This window comes from Lissotriton helveticus, chromosome 12, assembly GCF_964261635.1.
Source record: "Lissotriton helveticus chromosome 12, aLisHel1.1, whole genome shotgun sequence".
Lineage (NCBI taxonomy): Eukaryota > Metazoa > Chordata > Amphibia > Caudata > Salamandridae > Lissotriton > Lissotriton helveticus.
The window spans coordinates 775,608,943-775,631,562 of record NC_136073.1 but is presented as its reverse complement, the minus strand read 5'-3'; the positions used below and the strand labels follow the sequence as shown (position 1 = coordinate 775,631,562).

Here is a 22,620-nt window from a genome sequence, read left to right as displayed (position 1 = left end):
TTGTCGGAGTTCAGTTTCAGGCGGCTGGTCGTCATCCACTCGGCTACCTCTTTCATCCCTTCGTGCAGGTCGGCTCTGGCGGCGGCTGGGTCGTTGGTCAGGGAGAGGATCAGCTGGGTGTCGTCGGCGTAGGAGATTATGCTGAGGTTGTGTTGGCGTGCGATGGCCGCGAGTGGGCTCATGTAGACGTTGAAGAGGGTGGGGCTCAGAGAGGATCCTTGAGGGACGCCGCAGATGACTTCGGATGCCTCTGACTTGTACGGTGGGAGGCGGACTCTCTGTGTTCTTCCGTCGAGGAAGGAGATGATCCATTCCAGCGCCTTGTCCTGGATTCCGACGTTGCTGAGGCGCTGTACTAGGGTGCGGTGGCAGACAGTGTCGAATGCCGCGGAGAGGTCTAGGAGGATGAGGGCCGCTGTTTCTCCGTTGTCCATCAGGGTTCGGATGTCATCGGTGGCGGCGATGAGGGCGGTCTCGGTGCTGTGATTGGCGCGGAAGCCGGTCTGTGAGGGGTCGAGGGATCCATTCGTCTCGAGGAAGGCGGCCATCTGCTTGTTGACGGTCTTCTCGATGACTTTGGCTGGAAATGGGAGGAGCGAGATGGGGCGGTAATTCTTGAGTTCGGTGGGGTCCGCTGTGGGTTTCTTGAGTAGAGCGCTGAGTTCGGCGTGCTTCCAGCACTCAGGGAAGGTGGCGGTGTCGAAGGATGTGTTGATGATGTCTCGCAGGTGGGGTGCGATGACAGCGTCGGCCTTATTGAAGACGTAGTGAGGGCAGGGGTCTGTCGGAGATCCGGAGTGGATGGAGTTCATCGTTTGGATGGTGTCTTCGGTGCTGATCGGGGTCCAGGCGTGGAGGGTGGTGGTGGGGGGTGGTTGTTCGGTCCTGGTGTGCGTTGGTTGGTTGTTGAAGCTGTTGTGTATGTCTGCGATCTTGTTGTGGAAGTGTGTAGCGAGGGAGTTGCAGAGGTCTTGCGATGGGGTGATGTCGTTGTTTCCTGCGCTGTGATGTGATAATACGATGCACCTCCTCACACTGATATAACCTTAATATAACCTAAGTCTACACACACATCCACTCATTCACCCATACAATCACTCATACATACAGTCACTCATCAATACAATACTATCATATGCACTTATACACCTATAGAGACACTCGCACACTTTCACTCATCGATGGAGTTTCTCACACACCTAGTCAGTCATGCAAAGAATCAATCACACTCCGATTTCCTCATCTATACAGTTATACACACAACACCTTACTTATTCAAACATATACTAACACATACTTACTCTCTTAAACAATCACTGATACAAGTACACATTGATCCATACAGCCACTTGCATAATCACTGGCTCTCATGTATAGGCATTTATATATACCAACTCTCACATGCACTGTGTTTTACATATGTACTTACTTGGACATGTAGCACTGAGATATACATTCACTCACCAACACACCAATGCACACAGTAAACCGCCCATACAGCTGTTTCCACACCTCCCAGTCACCCACACACAGACAGTCTCATATACAAATACTTGGGCAACCAATCAATGACCCATATAGTCACTCATATAGCTACTGATCAACACATACAGCATCTTACACAACAGCAGACATACTGATGCACACATTCAGACAGTTTAGTCACTAACCCATGCATTCAGTAAGACACATTTAATCACTCACTCACTCATACAGTCAGTCACACACTTACTAAATCCTTCATCCAGACACTTATACATCTACTCATTCTTCAATTTGTAAAACATATTTAAACTTTACAGAAACACACAGTCACTGGATGATGTCATCAGTGATGTCATTTGAGATGTCATCAGTGATGTCACTGACCATGTCATGAATGATGTAATATGTGACATCATCAGCAGTGGATTGCGGGTGCGCGAAATATATAGTTAGTGCAACTACAGACCCCCCCAGGATATAGCGGCATGGACTAGCAAATTTAGCGGCACAAAAATGGAAATTTAGCGGCACAAATATGGAAATTTAGCTGCAATTTTGCGGCATTTTATTTGGCCATATTTCCTACAACAAACACAGATATCTTCGGTTTTTTTCGTTATTTAACAACATGAAGCTATGTAGGTATACTAATGTAAGCATTTCTCCCTAGAAACACTCTTGATTGTGGGTTTAAGTAATTCCCTTTTCCTACAGCTTGACAGTTACACGAAATGAATGTCCACAATGTAGTGGTAAAGCTCTGGTTTAGGGGTTACTTTTTGTTAAAACCTCCTGAACCTCCATCTCTCCCTTCATTCTCAGCTCAACCTGCCCTTCTTTCTGTACTTGGCCTTTCCATCCTACCTTCTCTCTTCCTTCCTCCTTTCCTCTCCTCTCCCATCCCCTACCCCTCTTCTCCTCTCCTCCTCTGCCGGTCACCCTCCCCAGCCCAGCCCGCCCCTCCTCTCCTTAGCTCCACTTGCTTCATGTACTCTCCTCCCCTTCTCTACCCTTCCCACTACCCTCCTCTCCTCCCCTCCCCTCAATTCTCCTCTCTCTACTCTTCTCTCTCTTCTCTCCTTCTCCTCCCTCCCTCCCATCCTGTCCCCTCCCCTCCTCAGCTCTCCTCTCCTTCTCTTCCCTCCCTTTCTTCCCGTTTCCAGAAGGGGCCCTGGCACTCGTCTCGCAGGCCTCAGTCAGTTTTCCAGGCCTTATCTTCAGAGGTGCGAGCCGGCAATTAGTCTGCGTGAGAGTTTTTATGAAGGACAACATAAATAGAATAACTTCAAGTGTGAAGTTATTGCAAGATAGAAAAGTTGAGGTGGTCACAGTGACGACGTGACACACACCAGCACATGGTCTAGCGTGACTGTGTGCGCGCCGGTGACATGGCTGTACTGCGCCTGGGGGGGCACAGTTAGTATTCGCCCTGATCGCCCATCAGGGCCTTTCTTTCCCATATTGACCCTCGGCTCCAGGGGAGAGGGCGGGGCCTCGCCCCAGTCACCGGGAGGGTCTCCAGCGGGGAGCCAGGCGCGGGAGGGGCACTTCAAAGCCCTTCACAGTGAGCTGCTAATGCCCCATTAAGCTGCCCCATTAAGCCCGGAAAGTTATTCTTTTGTGTCCTTCCCGCCCGCCCCAATAAACAATGTAAGTGGGCCCCCAGAATATAGCGGCTTTTGTAAAAATGCCGCGATTTCAACAAAAGTGCCAATTTCGCGGGCACTTTTGTAAAAATCGCGGCATTTTTACGAAAGTGCCGATTTGGCGGCAAATCGCGAAATTGCGATATCCTGGAGGGTCTGACTATATATGCGAATTTGAATGGTTTTGTGTGAGTAAAATAAGGTTTTTATAAATGCTAATTCCTAACTATATATGGTCTATAACCTATGGTTTTTTCAGTGAATTTTCAAGGTTTTGTAAATGCTAATTCCTAACTATATATGGCCTATAACCTATGGTTTTTTCAGTGAATTTCAATGGTTTTTTAATAGCAAATATCAAAAGCTGTAAAATGTATTCTTCTTTTAAAGGAAAAATATATTTTATATGTTTTTAATATAATTTTTTTATGTATATATTTTTTTTTAATTATTTTTTTTGTTTCGCTACCGGTCCGCGCACCGGGTAGCATCCCGTTAGCTCAATTTGGTGCCGCGACCTGGTCCGCGAACCGGTAAACGTTCCGTTAGCGTAACTGCCGCGTTAGAAAACAACATTGTGACGCGTCGTGTAAGCGCGACGTATCGCGTTGCCGCGTAATGCGTCTTATGACGCGCCGCGTTAGCGCACCCGGAAGTGCTCCGGAGCGCGAACCGAGGCGCGAAGCGCAGCACTCCGGAAGCGCTCCGGGTGCGTATCGGGACGCGTAACAAGTCATGTGACTTGTTAATAAAACTTTTTATTGGTTCATTTCACTTTTGGTTTCCTAATGATGTAAGGCTAGGTCATGTGACCTAAAAATAACACTTTTCATTGGTTTAGAACATTTTTTTCCCCCAAATGATGAAAGCCCCCACCTTTTTTCTCACTCTGACTTTCAACTTTGTGAGAGGAAGACCTATTTTCATTATTAGGAGATGGCTTCAAAAGTAGCTGCAGCTGGTGCACCTCCACCACCACCACCACCTCCAAGGAAGGAAGGACCACCTACCCAGTTCCTTCCCAACCCTGAGAAGAGGAGGAAGAAGAGGAAGAGGAGGTACATGAGAGAGTATTCTTGCCTGAACAGCCCCGGAAATCCCACCACAGGGACAATTTCATTTGGCAATTTTTTACATTCCCTGAAGGCCAAAAAAAAGTAAATGCCCGTCATGTGACATGCTTGATCTGCAAAAGAGTTCTGTCCCGAGGCACAGATAAAAAATATAGTTATGGGAACTACACTATGCATCGCCACATGGAAAGGTGGCATCCAATAAATTACAGTGTGGCTGAGCTGCGTGACCTCCGTGAAAACCCACGAACTCCTGTGGCCACCACCTCAACACAGGAAAGTCTTTCGGGACCAGAGGCGAGGGAGACGGTCCCCAATATCCAGAGCAATTTTCAACACATCAAGCTAGTGTGTAGATATTGTGGGGGACTACTTTGCTACGGGGAGATGAGTTTGATTTTAATGAACAGAGCATATGAAAATCACAAGTGCTCAAAACGCCCCAAAAAGTGATTTTTTTTTTTGCTCCTGTTGAGCCGTTTCTAATGCCTGTTTTTCGTTGTTCCACCTCAAAAAAAACCCAAAAAAATTAAAATTGTTCAAAAAATAAAAAAATGTCCAGAAAAATAAAAAAATTATAAAACAACAAAAACAATAAAAAAAAGTTCTTTTCAGAACTACCTCCCATTTATAAAAAATTGTTAAAATGTTTAGCACTCTTGCAATTTCTTTTTTTTTTGATTCGCTTCCTGGTTTGCGCGCCGGTACGCGAACCGGAAGCGAACCAAAAAAAAAAGAAAAAAAAAAATAGAGTGAATATAAGGGAAGGAGACAGAGAGAATAATGTTAAAAGAAAGACAGCTAGAGGGAGTAACACAGAGATACTGTATAATAGATAATTATACAAAGAAAAGTTATAAGAGGGAAAAATTGAGAAAAAGAAAACAGAAAAGGAAGTGAAGGAAAAAAAGAGTGTAGAAGAATAATAAACAAGAGTTACTTGGAGAATGTGTGGGTGTGTGTGGGTGTGTAAGGTATGTGTGTAGGATGTGTATGTGTGTGGGATGTGTGGATGTGTCTGTAAGTTGTCTCTGTGTGTGGGGGGGGGAGATGTGTGTGTGAGATGTGTGGGGTGTGTCTGTGAGATATCTGTGTGTGTGTGCATATGTGTGTGTGTATGGTGAAAGAGGGGTGAGGTGTGTGTTTGAGTGTGGGTGGAGGTGTGCGTGTGTGAAGTGTGTGTGGGGAGTGTGTGGGTGTGTGGGTGTGGCGTTGTGTGCGTGTGGGTGTGTGTGGGACACACTTGTAGGTACCTAAAACAGCCACAGAACCCAAAAGATCTTTTCAGAGCTACCCTACCTAAATCACTCAAAATGATTATTTTACACTATTATTTTCACAATTTTTCACCTAATTACGCTCTCTGGTACGCTCCCCGGTGCGCGTACCGGGCGCTCCCCCCGCAAAAATCGAAAAAAAACCAAACATTTTTTGTCCCACGGGACCCTTTTATGGCCCCCACATCAAACCTAGGGGGTCAGGGGGGGTGTACCCTGCCCCCTTTTGGTCATTTACCCCTTTGTTTTTTGCCACCTCTTGTGACTCGATCCTACCGAGACACAAGATGGCGGCCGCTGCTGACTGTTTCGAATGTTTACAGACACCCGAGAACCAATCAGCTTGCCGTGCGAAAGTCGCGTTGTGCGCCTGGAGCGCTCCCCGGTACGCGTACCGGGAAGCGCTTACAGATATATACATTTTTTTAAACCTAAATTACTCAAAATCCTCTGGAGCACTTTTCTTGAGACATAGCAAAGGCACATCGGGCTACCAGTCCCTACAATTTTGCCTAGTTTGGTGAAAATCCATTCAGGCGTTCGAGCTAAAACTGCGACAGACCCCCCTATGGAAATTAACATGGGGAAAACTCGTTTTGGGACCCCCCTTTTATCTCAGCCCCCGCTTGACGAATCCCCCCAAACTTTCAGGGAAGGAGTGGAGAGCCGCGAGGCAAAGTTGCTGAAAAATTCAGCCTGATTGCTCAACCGGCGCCAAAGTTATTCCAAATAGAATGTTGCGATTTCCCTATGGAAATCGATCCTAACTATATATACCTACTGGCGACCGCCAGTAGGTAATATATATATATATATATATACATATATACATATACATATACATATATATACACACACACACTCACACACAAAATGGGCAAAAATTCTGCTCTCAGTTTCCCTGTTCCAAGTGTGAGAAGCTCATCCACTCCAGGTTTTTACTATGCATCCTGGGACTTGAATTCTCAATATTATAAAGGAATTAAATACAGTACACGTCGTCCCAGAATGCAAAGACAAATGGTTTTGAGAGAGATATGGAAGAAACTGAGTAACTTGAAAGCTCTGCAGAGACTGCATGGACGCCGAAAATTGGGAGCTGAAAAGTGGACTGTTTTGAAAACGAAAGCGTGGGAATTCGGAATGTATTTTCCTCCAATGACTTGCATCGAAGTGGAATAAAGGTTAACCGAGAGAAAGCTACAAGAAAGTCATTTTTGGCATTAAAAATTGGGAGTCCTGTCTGATTCTGGTGTGTTGGCATGTGCAGTATTGAGTACATATACTTCATTTAGGGTGACCAGAATTGTAAAGCCAAAAACCGAGACATTTCACAAAAATAGAAGGACTACAATTTTAATGCAAGCCAGCGCACAGAATGACAGCACTCATCAGCAGAGAATTACAGAACAGTAACAACATAAATAAAAATAAACTTTTGAACTAATTAGCTTGCCTGTTAATTAAATTGTTTTCTTGACACAACTGCTAACTATCCCTGCTTTGTAAAACATTAAAACAAAAATTCCCTCCGTTTTCAGTCGACCCTCATTAGAAACTGGGACATAGTCAAAATGTCCTTACATCTGCTGGGACAGATGGTGGACAACCGGGACTGTCCGGGCAAATCCGGGACGCCTGGTCACCTTAAGTCTTCATTACGTTGAAAAGTCTAAGCCCAGGAACTGTCAACACCTGTGCAATAGTATCAGGAGCGTATGAACACTTTTCAGTATCAACAGGTACGCTGGGCTAGATAATGCTTGCACAGCACTTAAAAACACACGGCCTTTCACGGACAGGACGTGCCAAACAGACCAATGACCTGTCAGCGCACAGGCGCCATGTTTGAGGATTGAGGTCTCTCCCCGCTCGGCACCTAGGCCCTGTCACCTACAGGCCTCGGGCGCCATGTTTTACAAGCCGAAGCTCACAGCCAGGGCCTGACGTTTCCGGTCTGGAGAAGAAGGAGCCTGGCGCGCTCTGGGCTCGGGAGGATATGTTCCTGAGAGGCAGGAAACGGCGAGGAAGCTGTGCCCAGGCGGGCTGATAGCAACCATTCACCAGAACGGAAAACACGGGCCTGCCGAGGGCGTCTGATAATAAACAGGAGGCCGAACGAATGATGGCGCTCTGGGTGGGCAACGCAAAGGGGATGGGGGAATTAACACCACCATGCGGAGACTAGGAGTTAGAGGGTAGCAAACTCTCATTACGTCGAAATAACACCGCCCAAGCCCCATTATGAGCAAAAACTATGTTCGGTTGGGCGTTCAATGTATTTTTGTGGTTGCCTACGCGAAGAAAGTACAAGTAATTGGAATGGTGAGAAATCCCCATAGTTTTCACTCTGTTAGGATTACTCTCTCAGCTGCCACATGTTTCAATTCCACATTCTATACGACCCTTCTCATATACTCACATCTACATACATGCACACCTCGCATACATAAATGCACCTCTCATACCAACAAACTCATCTCCTTTTGCCACTCACCTACTACACAGGCGCCAAACCTAGCTACTACAGTCACCTCACCCCTGCTTATTAGATAGGGCACTTGCACACTACTGTATCTCATTTACCAAATGTACCTACCAATTACCAAACAGCTCTCACAGGTACCTTCATTCTCACTACATGTCAAATGCTTCCCAAAGACTTTAATGGTGGTCGTCAGCCCTGCAAACCTTTGCTCCATCCAAAAATTGTTCACTTGTATTAAACTCAAGTACATTACCTGCCACAAACAACTGAATTCACCAGCTGAGAAGTATGACTTGCATATCTTCCATAGATGTTTTATGGATCATCCGCTCCCCACATGACCTTTACACATTCCTCTGTGGTCTGCAGACAGCTTAATAAACAGAAGTCTACCGGAGTGGCGGAGCCACAGGCAGGGGTAGACAATGCAAATAGAGAAGATGGTTTCATACCTTGGGAGGAGAACTCATACAACAAGCATTTGCAATGCAATAGGTCTCGCACTAGGAAAGTTCGAGCTATTGGTATTGTAAACTGCAAAAACAACAATGATGGACAGAATGTGGATCAATGTCACACATTCACCCCAGTCAAAAGATCTGGGCCCAAATCCATCGTTTTTCCACTCCACACCACCCTGGGTTAGACAATGGCGATATGCAAATCAGCGCTGACCCTGTGCCCCATGGGAACAGTCCAGTCCGAACTACAAAAGCTGTGTCCTTCCCAGAACGGAAACAAGCATCCGAGGACCGGCCCGGTTTCGAGGTAACACCTCTCATCAGCCCGGCTAGCTTGCTTCCAGTGGTGTGGAGTGCCTGGGACTCACGTCTGAGCATCCCCAGTACACTTAGAGCGGTTACTGCAAAAACAACAATGATGGACAGAATGTGGATCAATGTCACACATTCACCCCAGTCAAAAGATCTGGGCCCAAATCCATCGTTTTTCCACTCCACACCACCCTGGGTTAGACAATGGCGATATGCAAATCAGCGCTGACCCTGTGCCCCATGGGAACAGTCCAGTCCGAACTACAAAAGCCATGTCCTTCCCAGAACGGAAACAAGCATCCGAGGACCGGCCCGGTTTCGAGGTAACACCTCTCATCAGCCCGGCTAGCTTGCTTCCAGTGGTGTGGAGTGCCTGGGACTCACGTCTGAGCATCCCCAGTACACTTAGAGCGGTTACTGCAAAAACAACAATGATGGACAGAATGTGGATCAATGTCACACATTCACCCCAGTCAAAAGATCTGGGCCCAAATCCATCGTTTTTCCACTCCACACCACCCTGGGTTAGACAATGGCGATATGCAAATCAGCGCTGACCCTGTGCCCCATGGGAACAGTCCAGTCCGAACTACAAAAGCCATGTCCTTCCCAGAACGGAAACAAGCATCCGAGGACCGGCCCGGTTTCGAGGTAACACCTCTCATCAGCTCATCGTTTTTCCACTCCACACCACCCTGGGTTAGACAATGGCGATATGCCCATGGGGCAACAGGGTCAGAGCTGATTTGCATATCGCCATTGTCTAACCCAGGGTGGTGTGGAGTGCAAAAAAACGATGGATTTGGGCCCAGATCTTTTGACTGGGGGAGTGTGTGACATTGATCCACATTCAGTCCATCACTTGTTGTTTTTGCAATTGCCGCCCTAAGTGCGCTGGGGATGCCCAGACGTGGGTCCCAGGCACTCCACACCACTTGGAGTCAAGCTAGCCGGGCTGAAGAGAGGTGTTACCTCGAAACCGGTCCGGTCCTCGGATGCTTGATTCCGTTCTGGGAAGGACATGGCTTTTGTAGTTCGGACTGGACTGTTCCCATGGGGCAACAGGGTCAGAGCTGATTTGCATATCGCCATTGTCTAACCCAGGGTGGTGTGGAGTGCAAAAAAACGATGGATTTGGGCCCAGATCTTTTGACTGGGGGAGTGTGTGACATTGATCCACATTCAGTCCATCACTTGTTGTTTTTGCAATTGCCGCCCTAAGTGCGCTGGGGATGCCCAGACGTGGGTCCCAGGCACTCCACACCACTTGGAGCTAGCCGGGCTGAAGAGAGGTGTTACCTCGAAACCGGTCCGGTCCTCGGATGCTTGATTCCGTTCTGGGAAGGACATGGCTTTTGTAGTTCGGACTGGACTGTTCCCATGGGGCAACAGGGTCAGAGCTGATTTGCATATCGCCATTGTCTAACCCAGGGTGGTGTGGAGTGCAAAAAAACGATGGATTTGGGCCCAGATCTTTTGACTGGGGGAGTGTGTGACATTGATCCACATTCAGTCCATCACTTGTTGTTTTTGCAATTGCCGCCCTAAGTGCGCTGGGGATGCCCAGACGTGGGTCCCAGGCACTCCACACCACTTGGAGTCAAGCTAGCCGGGCTGAAGAGAGGTGTTACCTCGAAACCGGTCCGGTCCTCGGATGCTTGATTCCGTTCTGGGAAGGACATGGCTTTTGTAGTTCGGACTGGACTGTTCCCATGGGGCAACAGGGTCAGAGCTGATTTGCATATCGCCATTGTCTAACCCAGGGTGGTGTGGAGTGCAAAAAAACGATGGATTTGGGCCCAGATCTTTTGACTGGGGGAGTGTGTGACATTGATCCACATTCAGTCCATCACTTGTTGTTTTTGCAATTGGTATTGTAAATGACACATTTTTTATTTATGTGTTGGTTTTGAAAATAGCGAAATTGATAGCTTTGTCATTTACAATGCCAATAGTTACAACTTTCGCAAATGTGACACCTATAGCATTTGTAATGCAATATGTGTTGTATTTACGTGACTTAGATGTATTGATATTACAAATAACAATGGCTTTTATTTTATTTTTTAATAATTAATACTTACATAAAAGTTATTGTAATTTATAATGGTAATAGCTTAAACTTTTGTAAATAACTATTGTGAAGATTATGTTCAGTGTATTTTATTGTGACGAAAATCCAAGAACAGAAGTGAAATATTAACATTTTTTGTGACATTTCTAATAAAGGTTGAAACATTGAGAGAACATATTTGAACCAGTTGTTGTTGAATGGTTGCAAAGATTGATGCTGTGGTGGCGCTGAGTGATGCTGTGGTGGCGCTGAGTGACGTTGTGGTGGCGACGAGTGATGCTGTGGTAGCGCATAGTGATGCTGTGGTGCCCCTGAGTGATGCGGTGGTGGTGCTGGGTGATGCGATAGATAGAGTGAGTGCGATAGATAGAGGGAGCGCGATAGATAGAGGGAGGGTGATAGATAGAGGGAGGGCGATAGATAGAGGGAGGGCGATAGATAGATAGACTGAGGGCGATAGAGTGAGGGCAATAGAGAGAGAGTGAGTGCAATAGATAGATGGTTGTGTGTGTGGTTGTGTGTGTGTGTGGTTGTGTGTGTTGTGTTTGGGGTTGTGTGGTTGATCACAATCAGTGTAAAGTATCATCAAATTTATACATGCTCGAAAAACATGTGTGATCATATCTGGGACCCAGCAGGCGCTAGCGACTCCTGGCGCTCTGCGTAGCGCCTTGTTCTACCTACCAGACCTTTGCACGATCACTGGTCTGGATTATAGGGTCATTCAGCACTGAGTTCCAAACCTGCTACCGTTCCCACGCTCAAGCCTCACTGCTCCCCCTCAGGCATCCTTTCGTGAGGGAGGCCTGCTCAGAGACAGCATTGGCTCTAGCGGCAGCACTGGGCAATGTGAGTAACAGCGACTGGAGGTCTGGCGCCAGTGTGTATCCTGTAGGAACAGGCGGCTATCACTACTATGTATACCAAGTGTTGTGTGTCTGTGCTGCTCTTTTCTGTGCACATAGTGGGGGTTGGTGTCTCGGTGCTGCTATTCTATGTGCACCTAGTGTGTGTGTGTTTGTGCTGCTGTTCTGTGTGCTCCTAGTGTGAGTTGGTGTGTCTCTTCTGCTATTCTGGGTGTACCTAGTGTGGGTTTGTGTGTCTGTGCTGTTACTTGTCCTGTGTGTAACTAGTGTGTGTGCTGCTTGTTTGTTCTGTGTGTAACCAGTATATGTGTGCTGCTTCTTGTTCTAAAGCGAGGGTTACAATCCATAAAACTGGAGGATGCAAAAGGAGAAAAATCACATGCTTAAATATGGGGTTTAAGGAGGGCAATGCAATAGGTCTTGTTCCTTTATATCGAAAAGGTTGGTATATCATCCATACTGATTCCTGGCTGGCGTATGGCCGCAGAGCAAGAACAAAAGGGTGCAATTTATCAAGCTTATAACAGCGAAGTTCATGGGGAGAGGAGTTGGCCTAACGGCTAGGGTGGTCGACCTCGAATCTGGGGGACTGGGTTTGAGTCTCAACAATGACGCCTAACATCCTGTGATTCTGGGCTAATCACCTATTCTGCCCGTGCCTGACAAAAAATGAATGTGTCCTCATGTAATGCAACTGGTGTTATGTAAAGCGCTCTGAAACCCGATTTGGGTCAAGTTTGTACTATATAAAACTTTGTTAAAAAAAACCCTCACGAAATAAAGTAAAACATCTTTACGTACCAGATGCTGCTCTGAAAGAGACAGCAGTGCCTAGAATAGAGACAGCTAACCCTTTGTATATTATACTCTTGGGATCTCCTCAGGTATCAAGTCTGATAGAGTCCTTTTTACTTGGCAGATTGATGACAACGCCGTGTTTCTTAAGGGATGTGCTGAATCAATTAATTCGCCAATCACGTGGGTCAGAACTTGTAGAAATCTACTCCTACCATCTTCCTGACCCTCAGAGATGCTGCATGTAATGAATATTTCTAAGGCGGCTTATTTGGGGGCTGTGTGGTTACAACATCAGTGGAGAGGGCTTGCAAACATGGAGGTGCGCAGGAGGCGCTCTCTGCTGCAGCCACGGGTCCACACTTAACACACTGTACAAGGCATGCTGTTGCCTGCCCACCCAGCCCCTTCCACCCGCCCCGCACTGTGAGTGGCACTCTCTGAGCCTGGGGCTTGCTATCAGATGCATCAATTGCAGCCCAGCCAATGAAGGCTCCGGGGCGGGGCATTGAAGAGGCAGCGACTCTGCGTGAGAGCCAGCTGCTGCTCAGGGCCAAGGAAGATAGCTCAGCTGGTACGAGTCAGTGCTGTAGCTGTGTGCTTAGAACTTGCTAATGTATCTCGCAAAAGCGAACTGAGATACCGAGTCACTGGGAGTGGGGGCTACGGGGGGCAACAAGGAAACGGGCCCGGTTTGATGTTACCCGGGACTCTGGTGTACAGGGGCACTGAGCAGTTGAGCTGTTGAGAGGGGTCAATGGGCATGGCTGCTGTTGGCAAGGGGGCTCTATTAGGGCCTCGTGGTTGGCACTCAAGGATGGTAGGCTAGCTGAAGTCTGCATGTCGATAACAGATGACTGTGGGCACCATTTTCTGATGGCAGGAACCTCAATTGATCCAGGGTCACCCAGTAATATTAACAAGTGCCGGGGGAGGGGGGGGGGCTGGAACGGGACTCTTTTATGCATTTCATGCATTTTCAAAGCACTATAATTCGGTAATCATAAGGCATAAGGATGTGGTTCTGACAGTGCTAGGTTTAGTGCGACCAGCCCTCACTATGTTGGTTATGTGATACACACAGCATCTGGTTTGGAATCTGCCGGCTTGATATTATCTCTGAAGAAGAGTTTTTCCATCTCAAATGGGGTCTTTTCACCTGTTAAATGTCATCAGGTTTGACCTACCAGTATTTAAAGTAAGGAAAATCCAGGGGTGCAGACTTTACCGCGCCCTGTAATTTCTAAATGAGGCCAATTCTGTGCCCCTTGTAATGTGCGATCCATGTGCAATGAGGTATTTATGTGGGTTCGGGATTGCTTCACGTGGGTGTCAAGCTGACCCCACTGAAGGGAAATCTTTTCCCAAATAGTGTTAACGAGAACAAAAACAAGGGAAAGTGATCCTGTAATCAATGAGGGAGCCTACCCCTCATTATGCCCGGAGTGAAGGTATCACCGCCGCCGGCCCGATTTGGAGCGAAAACCGGAAGTTCGGGAGCATCACGCCTGTCGTGGGGCGGGACTTCCACCTTCTACGGGAAGCCCGCACCCACTGAGTGGCTGGCTCAGAGGAGCAGTGGTGACGCGGGGCTCCTATGCCTGAGGGAGAGCCCCGCGGTGGCTGCAGAAGTAAGAAGCCCTGGGTCAGAAGTGGCGGCTGAGGATGTTGATGCAAGTGCAGGGCTCCCACGAGTGGGGGAAGCCTTGCGTGTGCCAGGTAATGCGCGCGTGTGTGTGTGTACGCGTTCACAACTTGCCTGTCTAGGCTGCTGGGGGGGGGGGTGTCTGTCTGTGTGTGCGTGCGCGAGAGAGAGCTTTACAATAATGCTAATGCAGGAGGCTGCCTAGTCTCGGAAGTGGGACAGGAGATGTGCACGGCGTGTCGCTGTACGTGCGCGTACACCTGCGCAAATCGCAAAAAGCTCTGCGCGTGCCCATCTCCTGTCCCACTTCCGAGGCAAGTCCCGAACAATAGAGCTCGCTGGCGACAGCGCTTCGCGCTGCGTACGCCAGGTCGACCTAAAAACACATGCCCATAGCCCACTACTAGTCACCATAGACAGGTTTCACCAGAAGAGGATGCTGCAGGAGTGAAGTCAAGATTTGCATTACAGGCACATCTTTCCTTTTACATTCACTGATCACAAGTACTTCTTGCTTACCCAGGCCTATCGGAGACTCATGTACCTTTAATCTACCACATACACTGTTCCCCTCACACAGGCACCTGCAGCCTTTCACAGACACATCTTCAGACACATTTACACCTCTCACTAACCTCTTCATTCTCCACATGACCATTTCACTCATACACACAGTTCACCTACCACAGACAACTCAGGCCCACCACACCCTCTTCTGGCAACTAGGCATAGCTCGCCTGCCTACCACAAACCGGTCTTACACACCATTTGGCCCATTCGTCTACCACATCACAGAAACCAATCACATTCCGCTACTCATTACAGACACTAACTCTCCAACCAAAGACACGTATAGTCCTCATTAGGTACCACGAACAACAGATACCTGTGAAATGTGTGCTGTCAGGCTTTTCTGGAATCCGTTTCTCTCCCTGCCTTGTCGAAAGACCAAGCAGAACTCCTGGATAGTAAGATCCGTCCTGAGGAGGTGATTTTGGCGATCTCGTGCCTTAAATTGGCCAAGGCTCCGGGGCCGGACGGCTTTACGGCAATTTTCTATAAAACATTCTGCCCCCAGGTAGCGCCGTTATTAACTGCCCTATTTAACTCATTTGAGGAGCCCGGAGCAATCCCACGTGACTTATTGGATGCCACCATATCGGTCATCCCTAAACCAGGGAAGGATCGCACACAGTGCGGAGCGTACCGCCCCATTTCTCTCCTCAACGTCGATCTCAAGATCTACACTAGTATCCTGGCGGCGCGGCTGGCACCGCTTATGCAGGGGCTGATCGAGCCGGACCAGGCGGGGTTTATACCGGAGCGACAAACGGTTGACAACACCAAGAGGTCTCTACACCTAATAGAAAAGGTCAAGCGGACGAAGGGGGAATACATGATGCTCGGGATTGATGTCGAGAAGGCGTTCGATCGGGTCCACTGGCCGTATTTGGAACAGGTCCTGATAAAAGCAGGGATAGGAGTGAAGTTTAGAACCTGGGTCCTGAATTACTATACTTTCCCCACAGCGACAGTAAGAGTCAATGGGTGTTCCTCGCCTAGGTTTCCCATTGAACGGGGGACGCGGCAGGGGTGCCCGCTATCGCCTCTGTTATTTGCACTTTATATGGAAGCGTTGGCGCAGGCAATAAGAACAGATCGGAGGGTAAAGGGGATTAAATTTGGTGCATATGTGCACGCGATTAGCTTATATGCTGACGATGTCCTTATCTCCCTGGCCTCCCCCAAAGTCTCCCTACCGGCTTGTTCGGAGATACTAGAAGCGTTTGCTGGTGCGGCGGGCTTTAAGGTTAATATGACGAAGTCGGTGGCACTGGATCTCTCGCTTGCGGGGCACACACGGGTCTATTTGCAGGAGCACTTTCCCTTCCGCTGGGCGTCAGAGGCTATCCCATACTTGGGAATTCATTTGGCGGCCACACTGCAAGATAGGGTACGTATCAATTACGCCAGACTTCGCCAGACACTCCGTACGGAATTGGGTAGGTGGCGGCATCTACCGTTGTCATGGCTGGGCAGCGTGGCCGCCATAAAAATGACCATTCTTCCGCAAATCCTGTATTTATTTCGCGCTATCCCGGCAAACGTCCAAGAATGAAGCTTAGGCTGGCCATGCTGCCAAGGGTGGCTTGGGCCTCCCAGATCTGATGCTGTATTATCAAGCTGTCAAACGCCGGACCCTGGTGGAGTGGAGCAGGTGGGAGTCAGAAAAACACTGGCTCTTTCAGGACCAGGCAGTAGCGGGCCGCCCGCTGCAGGAGGTCCCTTTCCTCCACAAACAGCATCGACCCCCCAATCTGTATGCCTCGTTTATCACAAGAGTCCCCTTGGAAGTCTCGGACCAGACCAACACGAAGCACGAGCTGACGACGTTTCCATCTCCACTTACGCCGCTGATAGAGAACCCGGAGTTCGGGCCGGGTCAAGACACTCAGGCTTTCGCCCGGTGGCGCCCGGCGGGGTGCAGATTCTTGTTCCACTTGTATACAGGGGAGGGGATAGTTCCCTTCGAGACGGTGAGACGGGAAAGGCTTCGTTATATGCAGAAGCTCACTCCTTAGGAGTATTGGCTCATTACGCGGACGGCGGATAAGCGACTCATTTCGGACTTAAAGCGCATGATGCTAGACCGGTTCTCCCGCGTGTATAACTCCGGCAGGGCCCGATGGGAGAGGGAACTGGGATGGGTGTTCAGTAACCAGGAATGGGAGGGAATTTACTATAGAGCAAGGCACTCAGCGTACCACATGGGATTGACAGATACCTTCACTAAATTAGCAACAAATTGGTATTCGATGCCTGAGCGGTTGCACGAAATGGATCACACGAGGGATGCCTCCTGCTGGCGGGGTTGTGGCGAGAAGGGTACGTTAGTCCACCTGTTGTGGGATTGCGCCCAGATCCAGGGGTACTGGAAGGAGGTTCTGGACGGGGTAGACACACATTTTGACACATAAATTCCCAGGTTCCCTGCCTTTGTCCTCTTGGGTTTACCTAATGCCATTACCTACCCTTTGAAATCGCGCAGGGGCAGATTGATGGCTATTGCCCTGGGCTCTGAAGTTCAGAACGGGCTGGCGTTTTTTGGCGCACTCCACATATCCCCACATTCCAAGGTTGGCTGCATCGCCTCTGGTCGGTTTTGGGCATGGAAAAGTTATCCCTAATCAAAGCAGGGGAGGGATCCAAGTATGCAGAACTGTGGCAGCCATTCCTATTCCTGTTGGCTACAGAATTCAGAGAAGTGACATGTCCCCGGGATTTGCGACTGCTACGCCTGTCACAGGTCGATCACTGAAATGCTTGGGAGTGGATGGAAGTATTGAGGTTGGGGGATTTTGGACCTAGAACGGGGGAGGTGGGGGGTGGGGCTGGTTCTGGTTTTTGTTTCTTCTTTTTACCGCAGGCTCGGCTCTACAATTCTACCGAGAGGGAGGAGAGAATCAGAGGCCTTCGGGGCTCCTTAACCGTGCTTGTCACAGTGTTTCAAAGCCATCTCCCTCTGTACTGCAGGATTTAAATTTGTGGACAGTACTATTGTCTGTATACGAGCTGATTTCTCAATAAAAATATTTAATACTAAATGTGTGCTGTCAGCAGCTGACAGTACACAGGAGACAGCAGGTGATGGAACCAGGCTGGACAGCATAGGCAAAAAATGGGAGGCTGCTACCATTGTAGTACAAGAACGTCTCAGCTCTCAAGATCTACCACAGACCCTTTTCCCCTTCTGCATACCTCTCACATATCACATCTGTTAGGAAGTCCAGTATCTGGCAAATATTGAACCATACGCTTAACATAAAAAGACTTATTTTCTCTCACACACACGTCTTGCCTACCCCTGCTCATGAAAGAAAACTCTCATTCATCACCTTCAGACACAGACGTCTCTTCTCTATCTTAGGCACCTGCCAGCCATTTCAGACAGATTTAAACTATGCATGCACCTCAAATCTACGTCATGCAACTCTGCTCAGAAACCCGTAGCCGATGCTTTTAAATATCAGTGCATTTAACACAAAAGTTGCATCATCTCAAATCGACCTCATGGCTCTTCCATCTACTATAACACACTCCCTGCCCCTTTATTTCACTCGTGCAGATTCCTGATTTTTCCCTTTGCAATGGTTTTTAAGTCTTTCCCTCCCTACATCTTTCACCTTTGTATGTTTACCCTCTCTTGCTCACAGTGAATGTCTGATGGAGAAAAGTCTGTGCTGGTCCCCACAAACGTGTGTTTTTGGGCCCCATCAGCTCAAACTAAACACTGGGGTCAACTACCCCAAGGATCATCGCTCAGTCACACGCTCTTCAATATCTACATGGCCCCCCTGGCCGCCATCGTCAGACAGCATGAACTCAGCATTGTATCCTATTCTGACGACACCCAGCTCATCCTCTATCTCACAAAGGACCCCGAAACCACCAGATTTAGCTTCCAGGAAGGAATGAAAGACATTGCAGCTAGGATGAGCAGCAGCTGTCTGAAACTCAACTCGGAGAAGACAGAAGTCCTCGTCCTTGGACCCACCCCCTCAGCTTGGGACAACACCTGGTGGGCTGCCACCCTCGGCCACCCCCACAGACCACGCCAGGAACCTTGGCATCATTCTAGACTCCTCCCTCACCATGACCCGCCAGATCAACGCCTTCGCCTCCACCTGCTTCAACACCCTCTGCATCCTCCGCAAGACCTTCAAGTGGATCCCCCCGAAGACAGAAAGACCGTCACCCACTCACTCATAACAAGCAAACTGGACTACGGAAAAATCCTCTAACAAATCCCTGCTACGCAAACGCTAGACCATCCAGAAAACCATGTCCAGACTTGTCCTCGGCATCCCACGACATGAGCACATCACCCAACACCTATGAGACCTCCACTGGCTCCCCGTAGAGAAGAGAGTAACCTTCAAGCTAATCACCCACGCCTACGAATCCCTCCACAGCGGACCCAAATACCTCAATGAAACAGTCTTCTTCCACAAACCCAAAAAATCCTCCTCTCTGCCAACCTCCCCCTAGCAGAAACCCAGCGCATCCGCAGAACCAGAGCAGGTGGAAGGGCCTTCTCCTGCATCGCAGCCAAAACCTGGAACCATCAGAAACTCTCCTACTCTGCACACCTTATGGAAAAGCCTCAAGACCTAGCTTTTTACCTGTCTTGGAGCTGCACCCCCTCCCCTCAACGTCTTGATACCCTCATCGGTGAGTAGCGTGCTTTAAACTCCCTGATTGATTGACAGACTGGGTATACCCACTACTAGCTACCAAAGACATACCTGACCCATCTTTCTGACCCACCACAGACATCTCTCTCCTAACTTTTTTACCTACTCCATGCACCTCAACTGGGGCACTCTCACCTACCACAAAAGCTTGTCTTTCACAGCCACTTGTTTTCAACCAGACTCTTCTAACCCAGCATGGATACCTTACCAGAGAGTGTGTGTGTATTTCAGACTTTGCTCTTTGCAAATGGTGTGCAACAGTCACCATGGGACAAGCAATTAAGGAGGAGAGCTTGGAGGAGCTGCTACAGACAATGCTGTGCAGTAGGAGTAATATACGGAAAGTGTAGCACATATAATCTTAAAAGTGTACTCAACTTGCAATTGATGAAGAAGTGAGAAATGACAGGCTTTCTGAGGACTTGGATAAATCGTGAGACAGTACAATATCTTCATCAGACTTCAGACAGCTGGCGATGGAGAACACAGAGATACACTAGCCTGTACAAAGGAGGTGATACTATCGGAAAGGCACAGTGTGCAAAGGGGAAGGAGTGAGAATCCTATATGCTTTACATAACCTGTGGTAGGTAAAGTGTGCGTCTCCGATAGATGACTGAAAGCCTGCGATGAACATATAGTGAGACTACATGCGCTGAATGTGGCCTTTGGTGGGAATTAGTGAAACTTCATCAGACTATACAAAGCTGCAAAGGAAATGATTCAGACTATCAGAATGTATATGAAAGGTGACAGTGAAGGAATGAGACCCCTGCAGACTCTGTGGCAAAGAAAATATCTGACTTCTGGGACTGTCAAACGAGAGGATTAAGAGTAACTTAATACGAGAACTGTGACAGAGAAGCACACATCAATCAGACAGTATTAGGCCTGTGATGAGGAAGTACTAAAAGCAGAAGACTGTATGGGATGTGGGATAGAGAAAAAGTGAAACTCTAAGCCTGTACTGGCTACTGGGTCTGTGTTAAGGAAGAAGTGTGACTAGCAGGCTCTGCATAGCCTGTAGTGGGTAAGGAGTGAGACTGGTGTGGCAAAGATGGAGGCAATCGCACTCTATGTGTTTATCGACTGGGTAGATGGGTCATTCATTGAAGGGTGCAGGTGGGTGCCGCCTCCTGATCCATAGGCGTATAAGTGCATAAACAGAGATAGCGTTCTCCTTGAATGGAAGGACGTCCCCACCGATCACTCCACTAATCTGTATGTATAATCTTTCCTTCAAATAATGCATTTTCATCCGTGCTTGCATTCAATGATATTTTATTCACATGGTATTCTACTAATGCACCTAGTGTTCATAAGTTACACTATTGGAAGAATTTCAACAAATGTCCACATTAATATGGTCCATTACTTGAGCTTACCAGACTGTACTTGGTATGTGATAGTCGAAGGATCGTACTATCAGACTCTACCAGATGCCCGATAGGGTAAAGAACATAACAGTCATTTTTGTGGTGCGCATGTATACGATGACGTATATTTATTGTTACCCAACTCACTGCTACTGATTCTATGAATTTCAAAAGATTGACGGATTGAGCCAGGGCACAGGATTGGATAACCTGTGGCGCAGGGGTAAAACACAGACTCCATCAGCAGATTCATTAGTCCATTAGGCCACCAGACACTACAGGGTGCATGAGACTATCAGACTGTACAGGGCAAGCAATAGGAAAGGAATGGGATAAACAGGCTGCTCTTGGTGTGCAAAAGGGAGGGATGGACTCTAAACGGTGCGTGGCAGGCGAAGGAGGTTTGGACTGAAGATACCTGTAATCATCTGCTGTGCATCATAGGGCTCTATGTATCCATCGTTCTCCCCTGGGCGCTCTGCGTCTCTTTGCTCCTTGGTGTGTTTGGCATCATAGGGATCTGCATAGTCCTCAAGGATGATGACCTGCAAGTGAAAAACAGGGGTCGCAATCAATGTGAGACAGATGGTGAGCAACGTAACAATCAAGGTGAGAAAGCAACACACATGGTCAGCAAGGTGAGAAGCGGGTCAACTGAGCTAGAGAATGAAAACACACCGGGCACCAATGTGAGGCACAAGAGCCATGACGGGTGACAGGAAGAGAGGGGCAGTATCAGCACTGTGAGACAAAGAGGTCAAAATCAATATAAGAAAGTACGACAGGAAGTCCGCAACGAGAAACACAGGGGTCGCAATCATTGTGAGACAGATGGTGAGCAACGTAACAATCAAGGTGAGAAAGCAACACACAGGGTCAGCAAGGTGAGAAACGAGTTAACAGAGCGAGAAAATGAAACACACAGGGCATCAATGTGAGACACAGGGGGCATGGCCAGTGACAGGAAAGGAGGGGCAGTATCAGCACTGTGAGACACAGAGATCAACATCAATATAAGAAAGTACGACAGGGAGTCCGCAACGAGAGACAGGGGTCGCAATCAAGTCAAAAAGCGAGCCACAGGATCAGCGGTGCCAGAAAAGGGTCTGCAGCATGAGAACATGAGACAAGTGGCGGTAACGTGAAACACAGGGTGCTACAGTGTAAGTCCATGAGGTCACAATCTGAGGAAAGGGGTCAGAAAGGAGAGGCAGAGAAGCCAAACTGAGTCACAGAAATTACAAAGTGAGAAACACTTGTCACTATAAACGGGAGAAAGTGAAGCACAGAGTCAGCAATGTGAGAAAAAGTGTCACAGTCATTGTGAGAAAATGACATAGAGGGTCAGCAACATCAGACACACGATTCACCTCACATTCAATGTGAGACACAGGGTCAGAGACCTGAGATACAAGAGTCCACATCATAAAATGAGACCGGCGGCATAAACGTGTGATACAAGGATCACAATGTCATAGTGAGACACACGAACAGAAAGATGGGAAATACAGATTTACGATGTGAGAATGTGAAACACGGCCAGCAGTGTGAACATAGGGGCATATTGTGAGATACAAGTCATAATAATGTGAGAACACGACTATGGTTCAGCAAGAAGAAAAAGAGTGGCCAGCAAGATATAGTTACAATCAATGTGGGAAAGAGAGACATGAGCAATCAACCTATGAAGAAGGATTCTACAATATGAGAAAGAGAGACAATAGGCCAGAGAGCTGGGATATGTTACAACTTGAGACATAGGCGTCATAAAGTGAGTATATGAGACACAGGGTCATCCAAATGAGGTATAGTGGTCCTGATGAGAGTCACAGGGGTCACAATGAGACAGTGGTCACAAGGTGCGAAA

General features: G+C 48.0%; 1 protein-coding gene across 2 annotated transcripts in view; it reads right to left on the bottom strand.

The window, feature by feature from the left end:
* Positions 1 to 22,620, bottom strand: part of SHE (Src homology 2 domain containing E) — a 135,545-nt gene that overhangs the window by 106,345 nt on the left and 6,580 nt on the right. For both annotated transcript variants that reach the window (XM_078670269.1, XM_078670268.1), the window contains one exon: positions 21,172 to 21,298. In XM_078670269.1, coding sequence (XP_078526395.1) covers positions 21,172 to 21,298 — 127 coding nt within the window. The remainder of the gene's footprint in view (positions 1 to 21,171; positions 21,299 to 22,620) is intronic.